Source organism: Homalodisca vitripennis, chromosome 3 (assembly GCF_021130785.1).
Source record: "Homalodisca vitripennis isolate AUS2020 chromosome 3, UT_GWSS_2.1, whole genome shotgun sequence".
In the NCBI taxonomy this organism is placed as follows: Eukaryota; Metazoa; Arthropoda; class Insecta; order Hemiptera; family Cicadellidae; genus Homalodisca; species Homalodisca vitripennis.
This window is the reverse complement of record NC_060209.1, coordinates 196,559,074-196,581,647: the sequence shown is the minus strand read 5'-3', so window position 1 is coordinate 196,581,647 and position 22,574 is coordinate 196,559,074. Positions and strand designations below refer to the sequence as shown.

Genomic DNA, 22,574 nt, shown 5'->3' with positions numbered 1-22,574 from the left:
TAACTTTTCATAGACTTCTGTTGTAAAATCTTTAACATGTTGTTGTTTATGATTCTCATAATTTTGGTTCAGTTCAACAAACATTTTAATATGATCATCTAATTGCTCTTTTACGATAACATCAAACAGATAAATTCCCCTTCCTAACGCTGCTAAGTCTTTTTCCTTTAAAATCTAAGGGATTGTAACATTCGGATCATTTAAATCAACAATATCGATGTTTTCTGATAATTTTAGAGATTTTAAAATTTGTTCTTTAACAACAACATCATGTTTGTCAATACCAGGTCGAACACCGACAATTCTTTTTTTAGGAATATAATATAATTACATACTTTTGTAATTGCCTTTATTATACAATTAAGATGAGAACACACACATGTACATTTGCTACCCCTTCGTTTAAGTCTTCATATTCAGTTTTCTGATGATACAAATACTGATCTAGGTCTTTATCGCTGTCGACGGTTTTTCGATTTCAACTGTGATCATTTTGATGCTACGATACGTTCAGACATGAGAATCATTCTGTCCATAAGATCACTACTGGTGCACGGTCTTGACGTTGTACGTGTATGAGAAGCGAGGTTTGCGGAAATCTATTAACAGCTATGGACTTAGTTTAGAGCCCTTGCCAACTTTTATGAAATGATTCTAGACACTAATAACTTAAATAATAATTTATATATTACTGTTATAATAATATACTGTATTAATTAAATATACAATAATCTGGTCTAACCTTCTACTGAATGAATGATACTAACAAAAGTAAAGTTGGCAAACCCTACATTTTCAAATTACGGCATACTTCGAGAAGAGTATAAAATAAAATAACATAGTTGGTTGAAATAGCTGTACTTCCACACACTGCTACTACTGCTCGGCCAGGGCTCGTTTGTCTCCTACTACTGGTACACGTCCTCGTGAGCTCTACACGCAAATGCGACCCGCCTCTTGTCTAGTATCGAGACACGTACGACCTTCGCTCGGCCAGGGCTCGTTGTCTCCTACTATTGTGCACGGCCTCGTGAGCTCTACACGCGACTGCGACCCGCCTCTTGTCTAGTATCGAGACACGTACGACCTTCGCTCGGCCAGGGCTCGTTGTCTCCTACTATTGTGCACGGCCTCGTGAGCTCTACACGCGACTGCGACCCGCCTCTTGTCTAGTATCGAGACACGTACGAACCTTTTGCTCGGCCAGGACTCGTCTCCTACTACTCTGCCGAGTTTTTTACATTTTTAAATCAAGAAACTTATATTACACAATATTAAACCACATATTTTGCAAAAAATATATTTTTATTTATGCAAATTTAAAAAAATAACTAATACAAAATGCCTTAACTCCACTAAAAGTTATACAAACCTAAAGCGAAAAACCTTAACTACCAATAATAATAATACAAAAAACCTCAACTCCAGTGGAGTTTAAGGCTTTCTATTTTAGTATTTGGAGATAAGGCATTTGCTTTTATTACTCTATGGAACAGCTTGAGTTGAGGTATTTGTTGCTGAAGTTGAGGTATTTTGTTTTAGTACAGTGGATAAACCTGTAATCTGATGTTAGAAATAAGAAAACAGTTTTTTAGGTTACTGTAATGGTTGTTTTACTTCTGCTACCAGTAAATAGTAAAGATGTTCTGAATATTTATTGTTGAACAGTGAAAAGAATTATTTAACATACAATTTTCTTATATTGTGTAAATGTAGTGTATAGCTGTGGTTACTAACATGTCAATTTTAAATAAAAACACAAGAGCAGGAAAACTACTTCAGTTGGGCCTGGACCAAATTGCAACTTCCTCAGGACAATGTGAGCATAGTAATAACTGTATTAATGTAACAAATGAAAATAATTTATTTAAGGAAATTTCATCTGAAACAAATTCTGAGTCAGTGGTAATTGTTGTTCCATCAAGTGAATCTTTAAACAGATCTGACTTAAAAGTTCTATCTCAGAATTGTAACAAGACTATATTTTACTCCAACTTGTCTCTTCGATGCAGATTCTGTGCACTTGGATTTAGATTTGTCTCCTGAAGATATAGATTTTGTACACGAAATTTTAAATGAGGGTACGGATAGTGTAGGCCTAGACACTGAAAGTCAAGTTGAACCACTAGTTATGAGTTCTTACAAGCAGGATTGTCTTGACAGTAGCAGTTCTACTAATATTCAACAAGAAATGAATTTTAATAATACTGAAGATTTTGGTACTTGTGGTGAAATCAATAAGTTCATTACTCAAAAATAATCAAGACACAAATAGACATAACAGCTGCACTCACTTTCAACAAAATTCTGATGAAGAATTTATTTATGAAGATGACATTACTGAAAACACCGATCCCAATAATCAAGAATGTAACTAATTGTCAACTCACAGAAAATTCAGGCCTTACAAAACAGGGATTTCCTCGCAAAAGAAAGCCTAAATTCTTCACACCAGAAAAAAGAAAACAATTAAAAATTGAAAATAACAAAAATAAGCATAACCTTAAGTCACCTTGTTCCCTAACTTGTAGAAAAAAGTGTACAACTAAAATAAATGAAAATCAAAGGCAAAACATTAATGAGCAGCTTTGGTCTCTTGACTCAAATCAACCTAGATTGTTTATTTTGTCGTGTACAAATAAAGAAGTGGTGAAGCGCCACAGGGGATTTGATGATGACAAAAGAAAAATGACATTTTATTACACTTTAACCCGATGAAAACGGTAAGAAGCATGCAGTGTGTAAAACATTTTTTGCTTACAACTCTAGGTTTCACAAAACACAATGATACTGTTTTGCACAATATTATAAAGAACACGGATTTAAAAAGTATTTCTCCTCCCCAAGATAAGCGAGGTTTGAAATCATCTGTCCCGGATTGATAAAAAAAATCTATAATCGATCATATTGAATCTTTTAATCCATGTGTGGCGCATTATCGACGAGAACACGCCCCCTTGAGACGATATTTTGTCAGGAGACATAACAATGCAATTAATGCATAAAGACTTTTTAGAAAAAACATCCTGGTGTTATATGCTCTTACGATACGTACAGAAATGTTCTCCATTTTATTAAAATAACTATAACTACACTAGGCCACGAGGAGTGTGAAGATTGTGTCATCTACAAGGAAGAAGACCCAGCACATTACAGTAATTCTGAAAGGGACATAGACTGTGAAAAGTGTGTCAAGTACGTTTAACCACATTAATAGGGCAAAAGATGCCCGAGACGGAATATAAACTGGATGCTAATTCACAATCAAATGATAATACTATGTATGTGTCTGCTGATCTGCAAAAGGTAATTATGTTACCAAGAATGGATACTATGAAAACAGCAATATTCACCAGAAGAATAATTGCATTTAATGAAAGCTTTGTTCCACTAGGAAAAAAACCTTCAGAAAAACGCCATAGATTTGTTTGGCATAAAGGTTGTCGCTGGGCGTAAAAAAGAGCAACTAGTCAGTGCTTTTGATTCATTTTTTACATTTGCAGAGAGACAAAGATAAGATTGTTATATGGCTGGACAATTGTTCAGGCCAAAATAAAAAATTGGACCCTCTTTAGTTTTTTTAGTTTACATAGTAAATACTGACCAGATAGCTGCTAGTGAAATAGTTTTAAAGTATCTAGAGCCTGGACATACTTTTATGTCCGCTGATTTCGTTTTCATCATCAAGTGGAACTGGCAATGAAACGAACAAAGCATATTTATGACTTTGGAGATTTTGAGAAAACCGTTGCCTCAGCGAATTCTAAACATGTTACACTAAAATCTATGCTGGTATCAGATTTTACCATGTGGCAGGATTTATCATCTGCTTACAAATTAAATAAACAAAATCCTCTCCCTTATTTAAGTAATATGGTGTACGTGAAAGCTAAAAGAGGTGAGTATAATCTGACATATAAAGTGTCTTTTTCAAAAGAAGAAAAATGAAAAAGTTTTGGATTTTCTCAAAAACCAGATTAAATAAAATGGGTTTCCTGATTTTCAAAAACAATCTGTTGCAAGAGGTATAAATAAAGAAAAGAAAACTGACATTATTTCAAAACTGGTGCCACTTATGCCAAACAATAGGCGTGACTTTTGGAATGAACTGCCAGAATCTCAAGAATCAGATCTAACTATTGTAGAAGATTTTTAGGAATAACAAGATTGTGCTCAAAAAATCTTCTGATTTCAATACATGTGTATCCTTCATGTGATTTTAAAACTGTATTCAGTAATAGCTTTAAGTAATAATTGTTTTGCAGCTCGAAAATTTTTTAAATACAATATTCATGCTTTATTGTACTGGTTAGTTAATTCACTACCTTATGTTTAAAAGTAAAATAAGTCCAAGGCCTAGACATGTGAAATTTTCTGTTTTGGAGCCCTATTTTATATATAAAACAAGATTGCCATTAAAAAAAACAAGTTTAAAGTTAAGGAAGCATATCTGACTCGTAACAATTTATTTTTAAAACAAAAGATTTTGAGTTGTGGGTATCTTGGTTAGTTTATAAATCATTTACAGGTAGGCTTATAACTTAATATTGTTAAATAGGTTGTTTTAAGCTAATAAACTAACTTTGTAAAAAACAATAAAATTGTGTCTGATTTAAAACTACCTTTGTCAATAATTGAAATAAGAAATACTAGGCCTAACCCAAATACGAATAACCCAAATATGAAATACGATAACCCAACTTGTGTTCAAAATTCATTACAATATGTAATTATTTATGCAGTTATGAGCGTTTTTATCACAAAATAAACATAACAGGTTTTAAACTAGGCCTAGTAACTTACACTTTCTTTATGTGTCTCATGGGAATTTGATATGAAACATTTAAAAATTATGCTTACAAAACACATGAAATAGAGTTATACATTTACGAGTACCATATGTGTAACTATATAATATACTGTAATGTATGTATGTAATAAACATACAATTATTATGCTACATGTGAGATTTAACAGGTTACTCCTTTGAAATGTAGATAATTAAAGTGTCAAATTTTAACATGTGTTTATTTGGAGTTGAGGTATTTTGCTATGTTCTTGAGATATTGCTTACTGTGTAATAATAAGCTAAAAAGCCTCAACTCCGTATTTTTCAACAAAACACATGTTAAAGAGGTATGTTCTTTGTTTTTGTATCCTCAAAAGATTTCTGTAATGCATACTGATCATATAAAACCTTTTCTACCAGTAAAACAATTGTTTTGAGTTAATATAACAGTCAAAACAAAAATATAATTTTGTGTAAAATTGCCTTCTGAGGAGTTAAGGTCTTTCAAATTATGAGGGCAGTACTATTGTGCACGGCCTCGTGAGCTCTACACGCGACTGCGACCCGCCTCTTGTCTAGTATCGAGACACGTACGACCTTCGCTCGGCCAGGGCTCGTTGTCTCCTACTATTGTGCACGGCCTCGTGAGCTCTACACGCGACTGCGACCCGCCTCTTGTCTAGTATCGAGACACGTACGACCTTCGCTCGGCCAGGGCTCGTTGTCTCCTACTATTGTGCACGGCCTCGTGAGCTCTACACGCGACTGCGACCCGCCTCTTGTCTAGTATCGAGACACGTACGACCTTCGCTCGGCCAGGGCTCGTTGTCTCCTACTATTGGTGCACGGCCTCGTGAGCTCTACACGCGACTGCGACCCGCCTCTTGTCTAGTATCGAGACACGTACGACCTTTGCTCGGCCAGGGCTCGTTGTCTCCTACTATTGTGCACGTCCTCGTGAGCTCTACACGCGACTGCTGCGACCCCCCTCTTGTCTAGCCTCGAGACACGTACGACCTTTGCTCGGCCAGGGCTCGTTGTCTCCTACTACTGGTGCACGTCCTCGTGAGCTCTACACGCGACTGCGACCCCCCTCTTGTCTAGCCTCGAGACACGTACGACCTTTGCTCGGCCAGGGCTCGTTGTCTCCTACTACTGGTGCACGTCCTCGTGAGCTCTACACGCGACTGCGACCCCCCTCTTGTCTAGCCTCGAGACACGTACGACCTTTGCTCGGCCAGGGCTCGTTGTCTCCTACTATTGGTGCACGTCCTCGTGAGCTCTACACGCGACTGCGACCCCCCTCTTGTCTAGCCTCGAGACACGTACGACCTTTGCTCGGCCAGGGGTCGTTGTCTCCTACTATTGGTGCACGTCCTCGTGAGCTCTACACGCGACTGCGACCCGCCTCTTGTCTAGCCTCGAGACACGTACGACCTTTGCTCGGCCAGGGCTCGTTGTCTCCTACTACTGGTGCACGTCCTCGTGAGCTCTACACGCGACTGCGACCCGCCTCTTGTCTAGTATCGAGACACGTACGACCTTTGCTCGGCCAGGGGTCGTCGTCTCTTACTACTGGTGCACGTCCTCGTGAGCTCTACACGCGACTGCGACCCGCCTCTTGTCTAGTCTTGAGACACGTATGACCTTTGCTCGGCCAGGGGTCGTCGTCTCCTATTACTGGTGCACGGCCTCGTGAGCTCTACACGCGACTGCGACCCGCCTCTTGTCTAGTTTCGAGACACGTACGACCTTTGCTCTTGTGACGTCCACTTAATTTATGGCATGGTGAGAAGAAAATGTCATGGCTAGTGCACAACCTAATGCCTGGCATATCTGCTTTTATTAATATGTTAATTCAATTTTATTCTGAGTAATTTAAACTACGTGTCATTATAATCATCGGTGAGTAAGCAACAATGGCCTTCATAATTGAGTATCAGTTTATAGTTCTAGCGAAGATTTGAATTATTATGCTGCAGTAATGGCAGTACACAGTAGTTATGGTAGGACAGCCGATGTTAAGTACGAGAACTGATTCGTACTTTTTCCTAGTGACATGTTTTACACAGGTTTCTCTAGTGCTTATCATTCTCTTGATCGATCTCAAACTCTCTTTCCGTTGTTGCTTCATTGCGAATTTGGTTAAAATATGAGGAGGTTTTTCTCTACAGTCTTTGCTTTAGTAGGTTCATTTTCGACAGTGAAGGATTAATCGCTTAGGGAAATCAATAGTCAGATATTTATTACAGTGACAATACAAGTACAATTAATTGTAATGTGTCGACGGTGCAACACTCCTCAGGGGTCATTGATGTAATAAATCTCGTGTTATTTTGGAAGTAATCATTATTGATTATGCTTAACTCATTTCATATTTTAGCACGTGTTAAAATGTGTTTGTATCAAGTGACTTTGTGTGAACTCTCCCGTCTGAATTCTTTCACTACTACTTCCGTGTATATTATAAAAAATATTTAATCTGAGCAGATTGAAATACATTAATATATACATATTTTACACAATAAATAGCAAATTTATTATTTGTAAAATAAGTTGCAAACTATTATATAGATACATATTTCTCGAGCTTTGGATAACGAAAACTGGATGACTAAACCTGCTAGAGACAATGTTTTGTAAGGATCATCATAACAATTACTAACTACATTTTTATTTTACAAAGTATGTTGATTTAATAAAGTAACACGAACATGTTGTTGAGGACAGTCTCCCATCTCTTGATTGCCATCTGCCAACGATTACGAATTTGTTGAAGTAAATATTTGAAATTTTTTTATTTATATTGGACCAAGTCCAGATTTCAGTTATCAATAATTACATTGCTGTACTAAATATTGTGAGGATATGTGTAGTGTACAAGTGCACAAAAAAATGGAGCGTGGTAAAATTTAATGTATTAATTTTCAAATATTGAGAGCGTGAGTCGAAATGTCGATATATTTGTTGTAATTAAAATGAACAATGGAAATTTGTTAACATTCTATTCACGCTTTTATTATTTGACGAGTGTTAAAATATTTGAAGGTAAAGCAAATACTACGTATACTTAGTATTAGATATTATAACTATAAAATAAAACAAAACTAGTTCGATCTTAATACACATTGAAAAAAAAAACTAGTAGAAATGACAATAATTAATCTTACATAATCAAAGGAGTACATTTGTTAAAGTAAGTTATTAGTGTTTAAGACGCTCCCATTTTGTGCACTTATACACAACATATGTCATCACAATATTTAGTACAACAATTACATTATTGATGTCTGAAATCTAAAATCGGTCCAATATAAGTAAAAAGTTCAAATATTTACTCCAACAACAAATTTCTAATCGTTGGCAGATGGCGGTAACCAAGAGATTGGAGACTGTCCTCAACAACAGGTTCATATTACTTTGTTTAATCAATATACTTTGTTAAGTAAATGTAGTTAGTAATTATGTCTCTAGCAGGCTTAGTCATCCAGCTTTTGTTATCCAAAACTCGGAAAATATGTATTTATATACGAGTTTACTATTTATTTTACCTTCTAATACTCAATTTGATATTTACTTTGTAAAATATGTATATATTAATGCATTCCACACTGCTCAGATTAAATTAAATACTTTTTGTAATTTACACGGAATTAATATTGAAAGAAATGAGACGGGAGAGTTCACTTAAAGTCACTTGATACTAACACATTTAAACACGTGCTAAAATATGAAATGCGCTAAGGATAATTAAAAATTATTACTTCCAAAATAACACGAGATTCATGACGTCAATGACCCCTGAGAAGTGTTACACCATCGGCACATTACAATTGTACTTGTATTGTCGCTGTAATAAATATCTGACTATTGATTTCCGTAAGCTATTAATCCTACACTGTCGAAAATGAACCCCCTAAAGCTAAGATTGTAGAGAAAAACCTCCTTATATTTTAGCCAAATTCGCAATGATGCTCCAACGGAAAGAGAGTTTGAGATGGATCAAGAGAATGATAAGCACTAGAGAAACTTGTGTAATACATTTCACTAGGAAAAGTACGAATCATTTCTCGTACTTAACATCAGCTGTCTAAGCATAACAACTATGTACTGCTTACTGCTGTAGAATAATTCAAATCTTCGTTAGAACTATAAACTATTACTCAATTATAAAGGCCATTGTTGCTTACTCACCGATGATTATAATGACACGTAGTTTAAATTACTCAGAATAAAATTAAATTTACATATTAATAAAAGCAGATTGCCAGGCATTAGATTGTGCGCTAGCCATGATATTTTCTTCTCACCATGCCATAAATTAAGTGGACGTCACAAGAGCAAAGGTCGTACGTGTCTCGAAACTAGACAAGAGGCGGGTCGCAGTTGCGTGTAGAGCTCACGAGGCCGTGCACCAGTAATAGGAGACGACGACCCCTGGCCGAGCAAAGGTCGTACGTGTCTCGAGACTAGACAAGAGGCGAGTCGCAGTCGCTTGTAGAGCTCACGAGGACGTGCACCAGTAGTAGGAGACGACGAACAAGAGGCGGGTCGCAGTCGCGTGTAGAGCTCACGAGGCCGTGCACCAGTAGTAGTAGGAGACGACGACCCCTGGCCGAGCAAAGGTCGTACGTGTCTCGAGACTAGAGAAGAGGCGAGTCGCAGTCGCGTGTAGAGCTCACGAGGCCGTGCACCAGTAGTAGTAGGAGACGTCGACCCCTGGCCGAGCAAAGGTCGTACGTGTCTCGAGACTAGAGAAGAGGCGAGTCGCAGTCGCGTGTAGAGCTCACGAGGACGTGCACCAGTAGTAGGAGACGACGAACAAGAGGCGGGTCGCAGTCGCGTGTAGAGCTCACGAGGCCGTGCACCAGTAGTAGTAGGAGACGTCGACCCCTGGCCGAGCAAAGGTCGTACGTGTCTCGAGACTAGAGAAGAGGCGAGTCGCAGTCGCGTGTAGAGCTCACGAGGCCGTGCACCAGTAGTAGTAGAGACGACGACCCCTGGCCGAGCAAAGGTCGTACGTGTCTCGAGACTAGAGAAGAGGCGAGTCGCAGTCGCGTGTAGAGCTCACGAGGCCGTGCACCAGTAGTAGTAGGAGACGTCGACCCCTGGCCGAGCAAAGGTCGTACGTGTCTCGAGACTAGACAAAAGGCGAGTCGCAGTCGCTTGTAGAGCTCACGAGGTCGTGCACCATTAGTAGGAGACGACGACCTACTGGCAGTAGTGGCAATGTGGGGAAGTACAGCTATTTCAACCAACTAAATTATTTTATTTTAGTCTTTTTCACAAAGTATGCTGTAATTTGAAAATATCTTAATTAATTAATCCTGGGGTTTTTGGTGGTAGGGTTTTCCAACTTTTCTTTTGTCAGTTTTATTCATTTAGTAGAGGGTTAGACCAGATTATTGTATATTTAATTAATATATTATTATAACAGTAATATATATATAGATTGTTATGTAAGTTACTAGTGTCTAGAATCAGTGTGTCAAAGTTGGCGAGAGCTCTAAACTAAGTTCACCCTCTGGGAATAAAACCGGTTGATTGTCATTATTCCCTTCATGACCAACAATGCTACACATATATTTGAATTTGCCTTATATTACTTTATTTTCGTATTATTCTAAGATAAAATACATTGACTAATTAGTTCCGGTAAGTAATAATATATCATTAATAAAATTATACTCCTCTTCCTTTAAGTTATTGTATTAGGATCTCATGTAGTTAACCAGAGTTTCTCACTTTCGTGTTTTCAATTTTTGACATTCTGGAGTACTTAGATTACTTCAATATTCGGACTATTCTGTTAGGATATGAAAAAGAACATTAAACGCTCCAGACAATGCCTTTTTTAGAGTTGGAGAAGCAAATTTCTGTAGATACAAATGTTAAGTTCAACTCCATTTCACCTTCATCTTTGTACAGCGTCTGAAATCTGGATTCTGGAGCAAACGTTCGTCTAGAAAATGCACAAAAGTCGGTGGCGAAAAGCTAAAAAAAGAACTCTTTGAATAGTTTTGACATCGGAGACACCTAGACCAAAAACATGTAATGCAGATGTAGAGGTGGTCTCATTGTCTCATTAGCTGACCAAATAAGTTCACTGCGATGTTCCGAATACAATTCTCACAGTTCTGTAATAGCGTCTGATTTCAGATTCTATACTAAGCAGAAGGTGAAAGGATCTGAACGCAACAATCGTATTTAATGCTACCTTCCCACTATAACTATAACGGCATTATGTGTAATTCTTAGCGGCTTGCTCTAGTTATCAAAATAATTCAGTCTTATTTTCATTTATACTTACGAAGAATTGATTATATTCTCAGCTACTATTATATTTCACTTTAGCTTTAATGTCTCAGCTTTAATCTAAAATCTCTGAAAGCTTAGTTATCGTACTTACTATATTCTCGATAGTCTATTCTTTGTTAATGAAAGGAAAGAGACATTATGATTAAGTTTGATTAATAATTAAAGAAGTGTTATCAGTAAACTAGTTTTAAATGTTAAGTATATTTTCTCCGTCATTGTCGAACTGGATTCACTAGTTACATTGGTTTATAAATGGTGTGTGACGTTTCTGTTTGTCACGTTACGATAATAGTCGACTCCCACCCGATAACCTTGCGTGTAAGATAAACGATGCAATTGCTTCAGTTAACCATGGACAAGTGGAGAGGCAAGGTCGCTGTCGTGACAGGAGCCAGCTCGGGCATTGGAGCCGCGGTGGCTCGGTCTCTGGTGCATCACGGCATGGTAGTTGTGGGCCTGGCTCGTAGAGATGATAGAATCAAGGTCAGTTCAGTTTACCTTACATTACTTTAAAATAATTAATTACAATACTCCAGAAATATGAATCTACTTATTTCACACTATTGTTATATTCCATTAAAAAGACGCCTACTCTTTATAATGTTTGAACTTATTAAGTCAGGTAGTCCCTTCTGCAATAACTTGTGAACATTTCAGAAATACTAACTCAATATCTCGATTGTAGATACTGTACAATGTACCTACAGCTCTCTATCATATAGACTTGTGACCAGAAATTGTTATAAAAGCAGGTACAAAATCTTTAGTTTCCTTTTTATTTTTTTATATTGTTTTTAAATTTGAGTATTCTATTTGTATCTTCTTAACTCAGTAACTGCTCTGTTATACAGACAAAATATTTTATAGATAAAAACGATGCCATAGTACTACGTGTACTAATAGTACTATATTATCCAATGTCTTGAGTTATCATAATTGTCTTTACTGAACAACATGTTTTTGTCAAAAAGGAAATCATGTTAGTGTAGCTTCACTACTGTTGTTTTTCCATGCTAGTGTGACTTGGCGATTATGGTGCTGTGCAATGTTTGGATGTCTAACTTATGGCAGGTGGAACATACGTTATAGTAAAATAAGTCTGTGTTTGTGTAGATGACGGGGACGGAAAGTGATGAGATGAGTAAGTAGGGGTAGGTAATATCAGTGAAAAGGAGAATTCCTAAAAAAGCGTCAGCCTTGTGCTTCTTGTGGACGTGGGGTGATCTGCTACATCTCCATTTTGGACTGTGGAAACAGTTTAGTTCTAGTATTATCGATGGATCTATTTCTGTAGGCGACTAATACAACCCGTCTGGCAAGGAGTTCGAATAACACTGGCGTACTTTATAAATAGTTAAAATAAATTTTCGTTCCATGTTCTTAAAAGTGCCAAGTTTAGACCAATCTCTAAAATAATACTTACTGTATATTCCCATACAGTAAAGCCCAATAGTGTAGTAGCTTTTACAAAATACAAAATAAAGTAATTCTTTAAGTTGGAACTCAGGTCTCTTATAGCTATCTTCCTCTCAAGAGGCAACTGGTATGTAAATTTTTAAGAGTGGATTCGTTTTTGTATCCGTTTACATGAAAACACCATTGCATGTTTCCAGCAACTGTCAGAGGAACTGGCCGCAGCCAAGGAGCCCGGACAGCTGCACGCAATACGAGCAGACGTCTGCAAGGAGGAGGACTTGTTGTCCGCGTTTGACTGGGTGGACCGGGAACTCGGAGGTGTGGATGTGCTCGTCAACAACGCTGGATACTGGAGTCACGTGGGCATTGATGGTCAGTCGTTACAATACCCGATATAACACTAGCTGTTTATTAGAATTTTTTATAACCGATATTCTTGAGTAATTAATACGATGACGTAATGATTTATTAGCAATACCGACCTTCTTGATAGCATATCTAATCGCGCACATAAATTATTAGAGCTTTATCTTATCTTAGTATATAAGTAATTTTAGGTCAATTAATCGTTGACAAAGAAAGTAGGTTTGTATTTTATTCAATAGACCACAACGTTACATTTTTAGCAATTCTAGGTCAGAGTAAAATTAGTTTTAATACAAAAAACATTTCCAAAAACTCATTGTTGTTTTTAATGCAAATATTTACAATTAATACAATTTTTTACTTTATGAATGATGTAAAACTATCAGCAGCACAACTAACACTATATGTATTCTCTCTTAAAGAATATACAATCAATGTTCTCAATCAATCATTCAAAAATTCTTAAACATTTCCATTGTTACAAAACAATGTCATATTTGGAAAAGGTAGTACTTGGAGAAATGCCAGTCAGTCAGTTCAGGGATCTGTGCCATTAATACTTCACTGTTTTTGTTTTCCGTGTACTTTCCAAGGTTAACATCTCTCCAAAGGTAACATCAGGCTGCTTTAAATCTCAATTTTCTTCTGTAACTGATTATATAGCACATTGGATTTGAGGAGTATGATCCTTTTTTTATCAATGCGATTGGGCCCTCAATAAAACATTATAGACCAATAATAAGCTATATGAGTATACCTGCTTTTGACAATGTTCAGACGGTAGAGTAATATCCTGAATACCAATGTGATAGGTTCCTCAATAAATCATTATGGAACAATAATAAACTATGATTATATTTGCTTCTGGAACTATTCAGATGGGACGGTGGAGTTGTGGAGTAAGATCCTGAATACCAATGTGATCGTGTCCTCATTATGGACTAATAAGAAACTATGTGACTATATCTGGTTGTTTAAATGTTCAGATGGGACGGTGGAGTTGTGGAGTAAGATCCTAAATACCAATGTGATCGTGTCCTCATTATGGACTAATAAGAAACTATGTGACTATATCTGGTTGTTTAAATGTTCAGATGGGACGGTGGAGTTGTGGAGTAAGATCCTAAATACCAATGTGATCGTGTCCTCATTATGGACTAATAAGAAACCATGTGACTATATCTGGTTCTTTAAATGTTCAGATGGGACGGTGGAGTTGTGGAGTAAGATCCTAAATACCAATGTGATCGTGTCCTCATTATGGACTAATAAGAAACTATGTGACTATATCTGGTTGTTTAAATGTTCAGATGGGACGGTGGAGTTGTGGAGTAAGATCCTAAATACCAATGTGATCGTGTCCTCATTATGGACTAATAAGAAACTATGTGACTATATCTGGTTGTTTAAATGTTCAGATGGGACGGTGGAGTTGTGGAGTAAGATCCTAAATACCAATGTGATCGTGTCCTCATTATGGACTAATAAAAAACCATGTGACTATATCTGGTTCTTTAAATGTTTCAGATGGGACGGTGGAATTGTGGAGTAAGATCCTAAATACCAATGTGATCGTGTCCTCATTATGGACTAATAAAAAACCATGTGACTATATCTGGTTCTTTAAATGTTCAGATGGGACGGTGGAATTGTGGAGTAAGATCCTAAATACCAATGTGATCGTGTCCTCATTATGGACTAATAAGAAACTATGTGACTATATCTGGTTGTCTAAATGTTCAGATGGGACGGTGGAGTTGTGGAGTAAGATCCTAAATACCAATGTGATCGTGTCCTCATTATGGACTAATAAGAAACCATATGACTATATCTGGTTCTTTAAATGTTCAGATGGGACGGTGGAGTTGTGGAATAAGATCCTGAATACCAATGTGATAGGTTCCTCAATCTGCTCCAGGGAATATCTCAAGTCTGTGGAAAAACACAAGAAGGAAGTGGGTCACATATTTGTGGTCAACAGGTAGGATGTTTACTTAAAAATGTTTTAATGAATAATGGCTTTGTTTCTTGTAATTGTAAACAGCAAAAAAAAAAAACAAAACAATTGTTTTGTTTTTTTTTCAGTTACAATATTTAGTTATTTAGTAGTTGTGGTCAGTAATAACTAAACACACTGTGGACAATCTACCTTTTTACGAGGTGATGGTAGGATTTATCGTCCTTTCAAATCAAATGTTCAAAATGTTTCCAATAGTTTTTGTTGTCGTATTAAGTGTTTACTATAAACAACGTTTTAAATTCACAAGGAATGTATTTTGGGCTTGCTTGAAATAACCTTCGCGATTGTATTTAAGCAATCCCTCCATAAATTAATTAGTCAAACGATAAGAGATAAGAAGGAAGATAAGAGAAAGTATTTAAGCGGAGATAACTCAGATGAGCTAGCACGTTACTCTTTTGTTCAATGTTTTGAAATTTACCATTGTACAGTAGTGTTACTTATATCACTTTTGCACAGTACTGCACTTTTTTACTAAAACGAACTACCAAATCCCTGGCTCTTATCTAATCATCAGAGCGCAAGTGGAAAAAAATATTCATAAAATATTCATCATATCAGCAATTTCCTTATAGTAGTTAATGTTTTCTTCGTTTTGTTGATAATACTCGTGTTTTGGTTGAGATTTTCTTAAATTTAATTATTGTTGTTGGTCCTAATGTTATGTGTATTAATAGTAATTGATATTGAATATTGGTGTTATTATTGTAAATCATTCCATGCTTGTTGTTTAATTTTGTGTAATAGCACCAGTTTATGAGTAAGGAAAACTGCCTAGCAATCGGTACAGAAATATTATGACTAGTGATATTTCACGTATTTTATGTGTTTAATACCTTTTTATGGAATAAATCATTGTTTCATGATTATTGTATATAACTATTGGCTCACTTGGACACCACAGTTTGATGATGTTGTGGGATTCCCCTCTACAATTCACCAGAACTGTTATATAAATATTCTCTAAAACATCACTATTTATACCACCTCGCATCCTTTACGTCTGGCCATTCTCATTTAAGTTCACTCATGATCATTGTGGTACTGTGTTGTTCTTCTTCAGTATTGGGCACTTATGTCTTCATCAAACCCTGGGAAATATTCCCCTTGATACCGACCAATTTACGTATGAGTTTGTTAATGTCAGTAGCACTAAGGCTTTGTGATTTTTCAGTATTTGTAGTCAAACGTTTCTTTTTTTTTTTTATTTGGGCTTGTGGTTTGGATTTTCTCTGTTTTCTATTTAGCCACTTTTCATGATTATTTTTTAAGTTCAAGTCACCCCTAAAACCATAAAGATTGAAGGGGTGAAATGAATCCACATTTAGCTTTTAAGAGGTTGTAATATAAACTTAAACATTGGTGTTACCAGCTTTAAAAAGCATTACAGTGTTATGTCTAAATAATTTATGTTTTTATTTTCATGAAAGTATTGTAAATAAGAACAAATAATAAATATTATCAAAATTTGTGTTTACGAATTACCCTCCACCTCGAAGTACCGATAATTCTATAACTTTTAATTATTTCCTTATTATTAAAGAAACTACTTAAACACGTTTAAAACAATAAATAATCACATTGGTCATCATAAATTATTTTTTAAATATGTCTAATACACTGGAGTTACTTATATGTTAGTCATCCGTTTCAGAAAGCGAACCCTCATCGCTTGATTTGTTTCGGCCATGGGTACATCATCACAAACAATTATTTCAAACATTTCCTTTTATTATTGTTGATTTTTTTATTGAAGCCATCTATTACTGATTATTAACAGGTCTTATATGATACGTATCAAATTTGAAATATCCTGGTTGCATTTTCTCACAAAGTCTTTCTGGAGAATCCTGTGCAATAATGTATGAAATATTTAATCTTTACTTCTCCCAAAAGCTAAAACTGTCTGAAAAACAACAGAAATCATCTCAGGTCAATAAGTCAATTGTTTATAAATGATTGGATGCATTTGTAACCACTAATCAGTACTAACGAATAACTTTCTCGTATCAGCTCGGAATTTGGTATTATGTCATAACCACTTGAAATTATCACCGAAACTGTCTAGACTCTCGTAATCAACTCTTTTGGTAACGCCAGTTATATCTGAAAATAAATTAGAGTTATCGAAATACCGCCTGTCTGTGTCCGTCGATAAGAGTACACTAATTCGGATTAGGATAAATCCAGAATCGTCCCCGTTTTATCTCTGAATTATCTCTGTTGTATTTTTGTCTTGTTTTGGACTAATACTTCATTATCATTAGGCCTCACTACCATTTTCTTATTGGGAGTTGATAACCAATGTGAAGAAGGAACTTAATATATTTAATCCAAGAGTACACTACAGATAAGCCGTATTCGAGGCTCCTTGATTAACTTATATTACTAGTACTTTATCGAGTCTTGAATTTCTCTCCCCAAACGTCGTGCCAAATTATTTAAAATTAGTTTTTAAAACTATCAAGATTTTAATACAAATACCTACAGCATGTGTCTTCCCTTCTGCTCTCACATATTGTGTTATGATTGATTATGTTTTGCAGTGTGGTAGGACACATTGTGATGGTAGATTCTCCCATGTACTGCGCTTCTAAACATGCGCTTCGTGCCCTCAGCATGTGTCTGCGCCGGAAACTAGCTGACCAGCAGAGCAAGATAAAAGTCACCGTGAGTTACACAGCATTAACAGTGTTGCCTCTATGATCCGTTTACAATATTAGGGCTCTTTGGTATCGCCAAGCCACGGCTACCATCAATTCCTTTTAGAGCTTTACCACTATGATCCAGGTTGAGACCCAGTTTTATATCACTTAAATACTTAACTATGTTTCCATCACAAGATAACTGTTAATGACCAACAGGAGCTTAGGTAGGAAGTTGAATACAATCGAATTTTGATCTGAGTTAGATAGCGCAAGTTGATATCCTGTTTGTAGCACTTTTTATAATTACCATCCCCTCGTACTGTATCGGCTGTCTTTATTCTGTTTAATACAATTTTTGCTCAGGACATTGGCCCTTGACGATGAGCAGAAAAGGCTAGGAAGGAGATCGGCCTTCTTAAAAATAATTACCTTTGAGTTTATTTATATGTGGCTTGTGAAAATGTGCAGGGTATGCTCTGCACATTTTGAGTTTTTGAGCCTTCTCAAAACTCAACCTAGAAAAAAGTACTTGAAAAACAGTAAGGTGTACGGTTATTTTAGTAATAAAGTTGAAGAAAATTCTAGTTACCAAAAGACATGTCTTATATTACACATTATTATTTCAACAACAAAAATTACTAACACTTTTTTTCAAAATGTGTATTTGTTCAGTTGTTAAACCCTTTAAATTATTAGCTTACCTTATACGTTACCAGTACTTAGTTGTTGGGCAATGTGTGGATAATATTGTCACGTTTCAACATTTAATTCCTGTTCCAATAAAATTATAAACCTGAGATTAATTTGGATGGGCCAGTTCCCCTTTCATGCTAGGTTTCAAAACCTTAAGATTTGTATTGAATCTCTTGATTATCAAAGATGATTGTTTCCAATTCTTTGGCATTTGAAATGTTTTAAATTAAGGTAACACATGTCTATCTCTATTTTAATTTTATTGCACCCAGCTTCATATCATATAGGGTTGATGTGTAAATTTGTTTTAATTAGTAATTACGATTGTGCTTAGTTAGTTTAATTATTTTTCTTTAGTTTTTTTTATTCAAACTTTATTTAACACAATTTGCAATAGAAAATACACCTGCTTAAAGTGTGAACGCAAATGGATTCAGTGAAGGAAATATGCCTACTCGAGATGTACATGTTTGCTTACATTTGGCCAATGATAAGAATGTTACAGACACCCGGTGAGTACCATGTGTCGGAAGGCAGCTATGGTAGTCTGGGAACAGAGAAAATACTTGCACTGCATACAAAAATTAGTTTTTCATCATATAGTTAAAAAAAAATTATATTTTAAGACAGACATCGACCTGCGAAATAAAATGTACAATATATCATTTGAATTTTAACTGTTTCATTACTCGTTCATTTAGAATCCCACTCAAAGTTCCAGAAATGCTAGCATTCGATTTCCCTCCTATTGTTAGGTAGTAATGGATTTAATAAAGTATTCCGGCTTCCGGAATTAAAAGTGATGTGAATTCTATTGCGGCCATAACGTAATAACACATATTCACTTCGAAATTAGTTTTTAGTTATTATAAAAGGGTTTTTATATTATTCAGAGAACTGTCCGTAACAGATAAGTGTAACAAGTTGGACACTGCTGTACGCGGGACTTATACTGAACTCGGTCATCTGACATTAATCTGGGTTTTGACCCGTTATACTGATTAGAATATCAATTGATTGAGAGGTCGTGTTGCACTTTTTTTTATTCATAAGTAGGTCATATTTGTGCAAGTCTGAATGGTTACATAATACTAGTACTGTTTAAACTGCATAAATATTCTTCTTAAGTGAATAAATCAGTGGTAATGTTACAGGACATCTGCCCTGGTCTGACTAAGACCGAGATCCTTGACAACACTACTCGTCAGGATATGTTCGACCACATGTCATGCCTCGCATCTGAGGACGTGGCTGCCGTCATTGTTGACTGTTTGTCTGCATCTTCTGTCACTCAGGTGAGGTGCCAAAGTTCACCTCCACATGCTCTTGGAATGGTGGAATGTTTTTTGAAGGTTAAAAACTATTTTTAATATTTGAAAAGTACGGAATGGAATCGCGTTTAGATATTTTTATGGTTGTGTGTCCTAGCCCTTTTTCACTTTGGTAATTTTAAGATCATAAATTGTTATGCATCGCCGTGCATTTTACTGAATAAATCAAAATTTAATATCTAGTAATTTCCACTATTAAATAACTTACATTTACATATTATTATTGTTATTTGGCGTGTAATGAATATTTTGGTATTTTCATTATATGACCGCATTTCTAAAGTATCAAAATTATATGAATGTATAAAATATTATTGCCTTAACTGCGCTTTTGAAAAAAATTTTCAAGAAGTGTTATAACCCAATTTTTATTTTTAATTGAATAAATTATTGCGACGAACTGGAAACATTCCTCGAGATAGTCCCCTCAGTAATATATCAAAGTGTACCTTCATAGCATCGTGTTTCTAAAACAAATTGGCTTTTGAAATGCGGTAATGTAATTAAAAAACCCAATTTTCAACTTTTTTTAGTATGCAATTTGTACAATTTTTAGATACAAAAAGTTTCACTCAGCTATGTCAATAACATTCTAATATCATGAGTTTAAACCAACTATTAAAACTGCAGTTATATATTTCAGCAACTTAAAAATAAATTTAAACAAAACAAAAAACTACCATTATTTTCAAGGTTACAAATATAAAATTGGACCATTAGCACTTTTATAACTTCGTTTAGATCTTATAATAGCCTGTCTTTTGCTGTAACAATAGCTTATATAAATGTCGTAAAATTCTGACCCATGTCATTTATATTAAAAAATAATTGTTAGGTCTAAGTAGTAGTTGTTTACAAAATGTGGTGATGTACATAGCTTGTAAAGTTATTTAGATTAAGTGTCGTTTGTGTTACAGATTTGCGAAGTCGTTATGAATCCTGTGCCTACTTCGATTGCTGCATACTGAACGTCGCATTTACAGTCTGCATCTTACAAATAAATCTAAATATAATATATACTTAAAACTAGGCTAGCTTTAAATAAACTACTTGTTTACAAAACTCACTAACTGTCACTAATTCATTCTGTTTCAATCCCCTATTAACTAAATTATCTATCTAGTTTCACTCTAGTCTATTTAACACTGACACAGTCAATAATCATCAACAAAAATCAATCTGTCACGTTCACGGGTATTACTACTAATTTCGTCATTTCACAAGTTATTTTCTAAGACTGCACTAGCTAGACAACAATAAGCTGCGTCGCTATAACTTCTCATAAAATTATTGGTGCTTTCCAGAACTTGCTAGACAAGTGGAGAAGGGTCACAGTGCCCACCCATCGATCATGTAAGGAGGGGTGTTGCCGGATCATAGACATTGGCCCCGGTTACTTAGTGCTCTTTGCTCTCTCTCCAACTGCGCTATTTACCTATTATTCCTTTTGTTATTGCCAGGGTTAAATATAGATCGGTTATGAAAAGAACAAGTAGTCAGATATAGGTACTTAAAAGATAATTACCACAGAAAATGTGGTAGTTCGGTCATTTCCTTGTATTGCAGGTTGATCTGTTTTTCTTGAACACTCTTCCAAATCCTCGTAACACTATATTACTCAACTTTGTATAATTTGAGAATGAACTATTTGTCTGAATTTCTAACGCGTAGTAAAGTGTCTTCTTATACTTATCTTTCGTCTTCACTTTCCTGTTCATCGTGTTACCTTGTCGAGCGATGGTGGTAGGATCATATTTCCTCATTTTTTAACAATACGTATTGGTTTCTGGTTGTTTAGAAGATAATTAACAGGGTAAATCCAATAAATATAGCTCGGTATGGAAAAGAACAAGATGCCAGATACAAAATCTTAAAGGATAATAACCACAGAAAAGATTTGAACCACTCGTTAAAATATATATGCTACGTATAACTTATATTATAACTTGTTATAATTGTTAAAATTGTCAGATACAGCTTGTGCACCTGGAGAATATGCTTGATGATGAATACCAGTTAGAAGTTGCTATCATCTAATAGTGTAGTCACGCTAAGTTACATTAGCAGAAATCTGGAAGATGTAAGAAACGATATCACAGAATATTTACAGTACGTTCGTAGGTACCATTCAAAACTGGCCACACAGAATAGTCTTTTTCGGCAGTTAAAAAAAAAAGTTGAACACGTAGCGTAATTCATTGACAAAACAATATTGTTTACGTACAGAGTTTACAACATCGTTTTGTCACTGGTCAGAAAACCACTTAATCCTTTCTCAAATAAATATTTCACAAACCAGTAGAGTCAGGAAACTCGACTTCTCGTTTTCTATTGAAACCTGGACTCGGACAGGACATTGCCCGTGTAGCGGGGCATTGTATCCAAGTGGCGCGAACACACGGTTGGGGAAATCTCTCGACTCTCTCAACCCCTCCAGAGTAATGATCAGATTAGTCAAAGCTTATATAATGAAACCATAAGTATTTTATATAAAATGATATGACTTTATTTCAGCTTGACCTTGAAGCATCTATTGATCTGAACACTATTTTAGTGTTTGTCTCAGTGTTGAGTTATTTATTATTATTATTTATTTTATTAACGGAAAACCATTACATGTAAGTACATTACAATATGCATTCAATATTTAAATAGCATTATTCAATTGCTATATATTACACGGATCGCAGGCAACAACATCAATTAAACAATAATCCATCGTGCATGAGAGGCGTGTAAGTAAACAATATAAACAACGTATATTACCAATGACAATACTGTAAGTAGTAACAATAATCATAATAAGACTATATATGCAAATGCAAAAGAACCATTAACGTAAATATATCTATAAGCATAAACAAAAGGGATTGTGCGACATTAAATAACGATCAAAAACATTAATCATACATAACAACTAGCACCCGTGCACAAAACACATCGACGTCCAAACTAAATCCAGCTTAATGAAAACCAATATCAATGCAAGAAGT

The 22,574-nt window shown here is 35.6% G+C and overlaps 1 protein-coding gene across 2 annotated transcripts; it reads left to right on the top strand.

Moving 5' to 3' along the window:
- Positions 1 to 11,432: 11,432 nt before the first annotated feature.
- LOC124357988 (farnesol dehydrogenase-like) lies at positions 11,433 to 20,647 on the top strand. 2 transcript variants are annotated; one of them, XM_046810171.1, is made up of 6 exons: positions 11,433 to 11,590; positions 12,721 to 12,895; positions 14,741 to 14,870; positions 17,456 to 17,573; positions 19,405 to 19,545; positions 20,499 to 20,647. In XM_046810171.1, exons 1-6 carry the CDS (start codon positions 11,438 to 11,440, stop codon positions 20,547 to 20,549), a joined length of 768 nt encoding a protein of 255 aa, XP_046666127.1. In that variant the 5' UTR covers positions 11,433 to 11,437; the 3' UTR covers positions 20,550 to 20,647. The 2 variants fall into 2 exon arrangements, with proteins under 2 accessions (XP_046666127.1, XP_046666126.1); XM_046810170.1 differs by having other exon boundaries at positions 17,456 to 17,579.
- Positions 20,648 to 22,574: the final 1,927 nt, after the last annotated feature.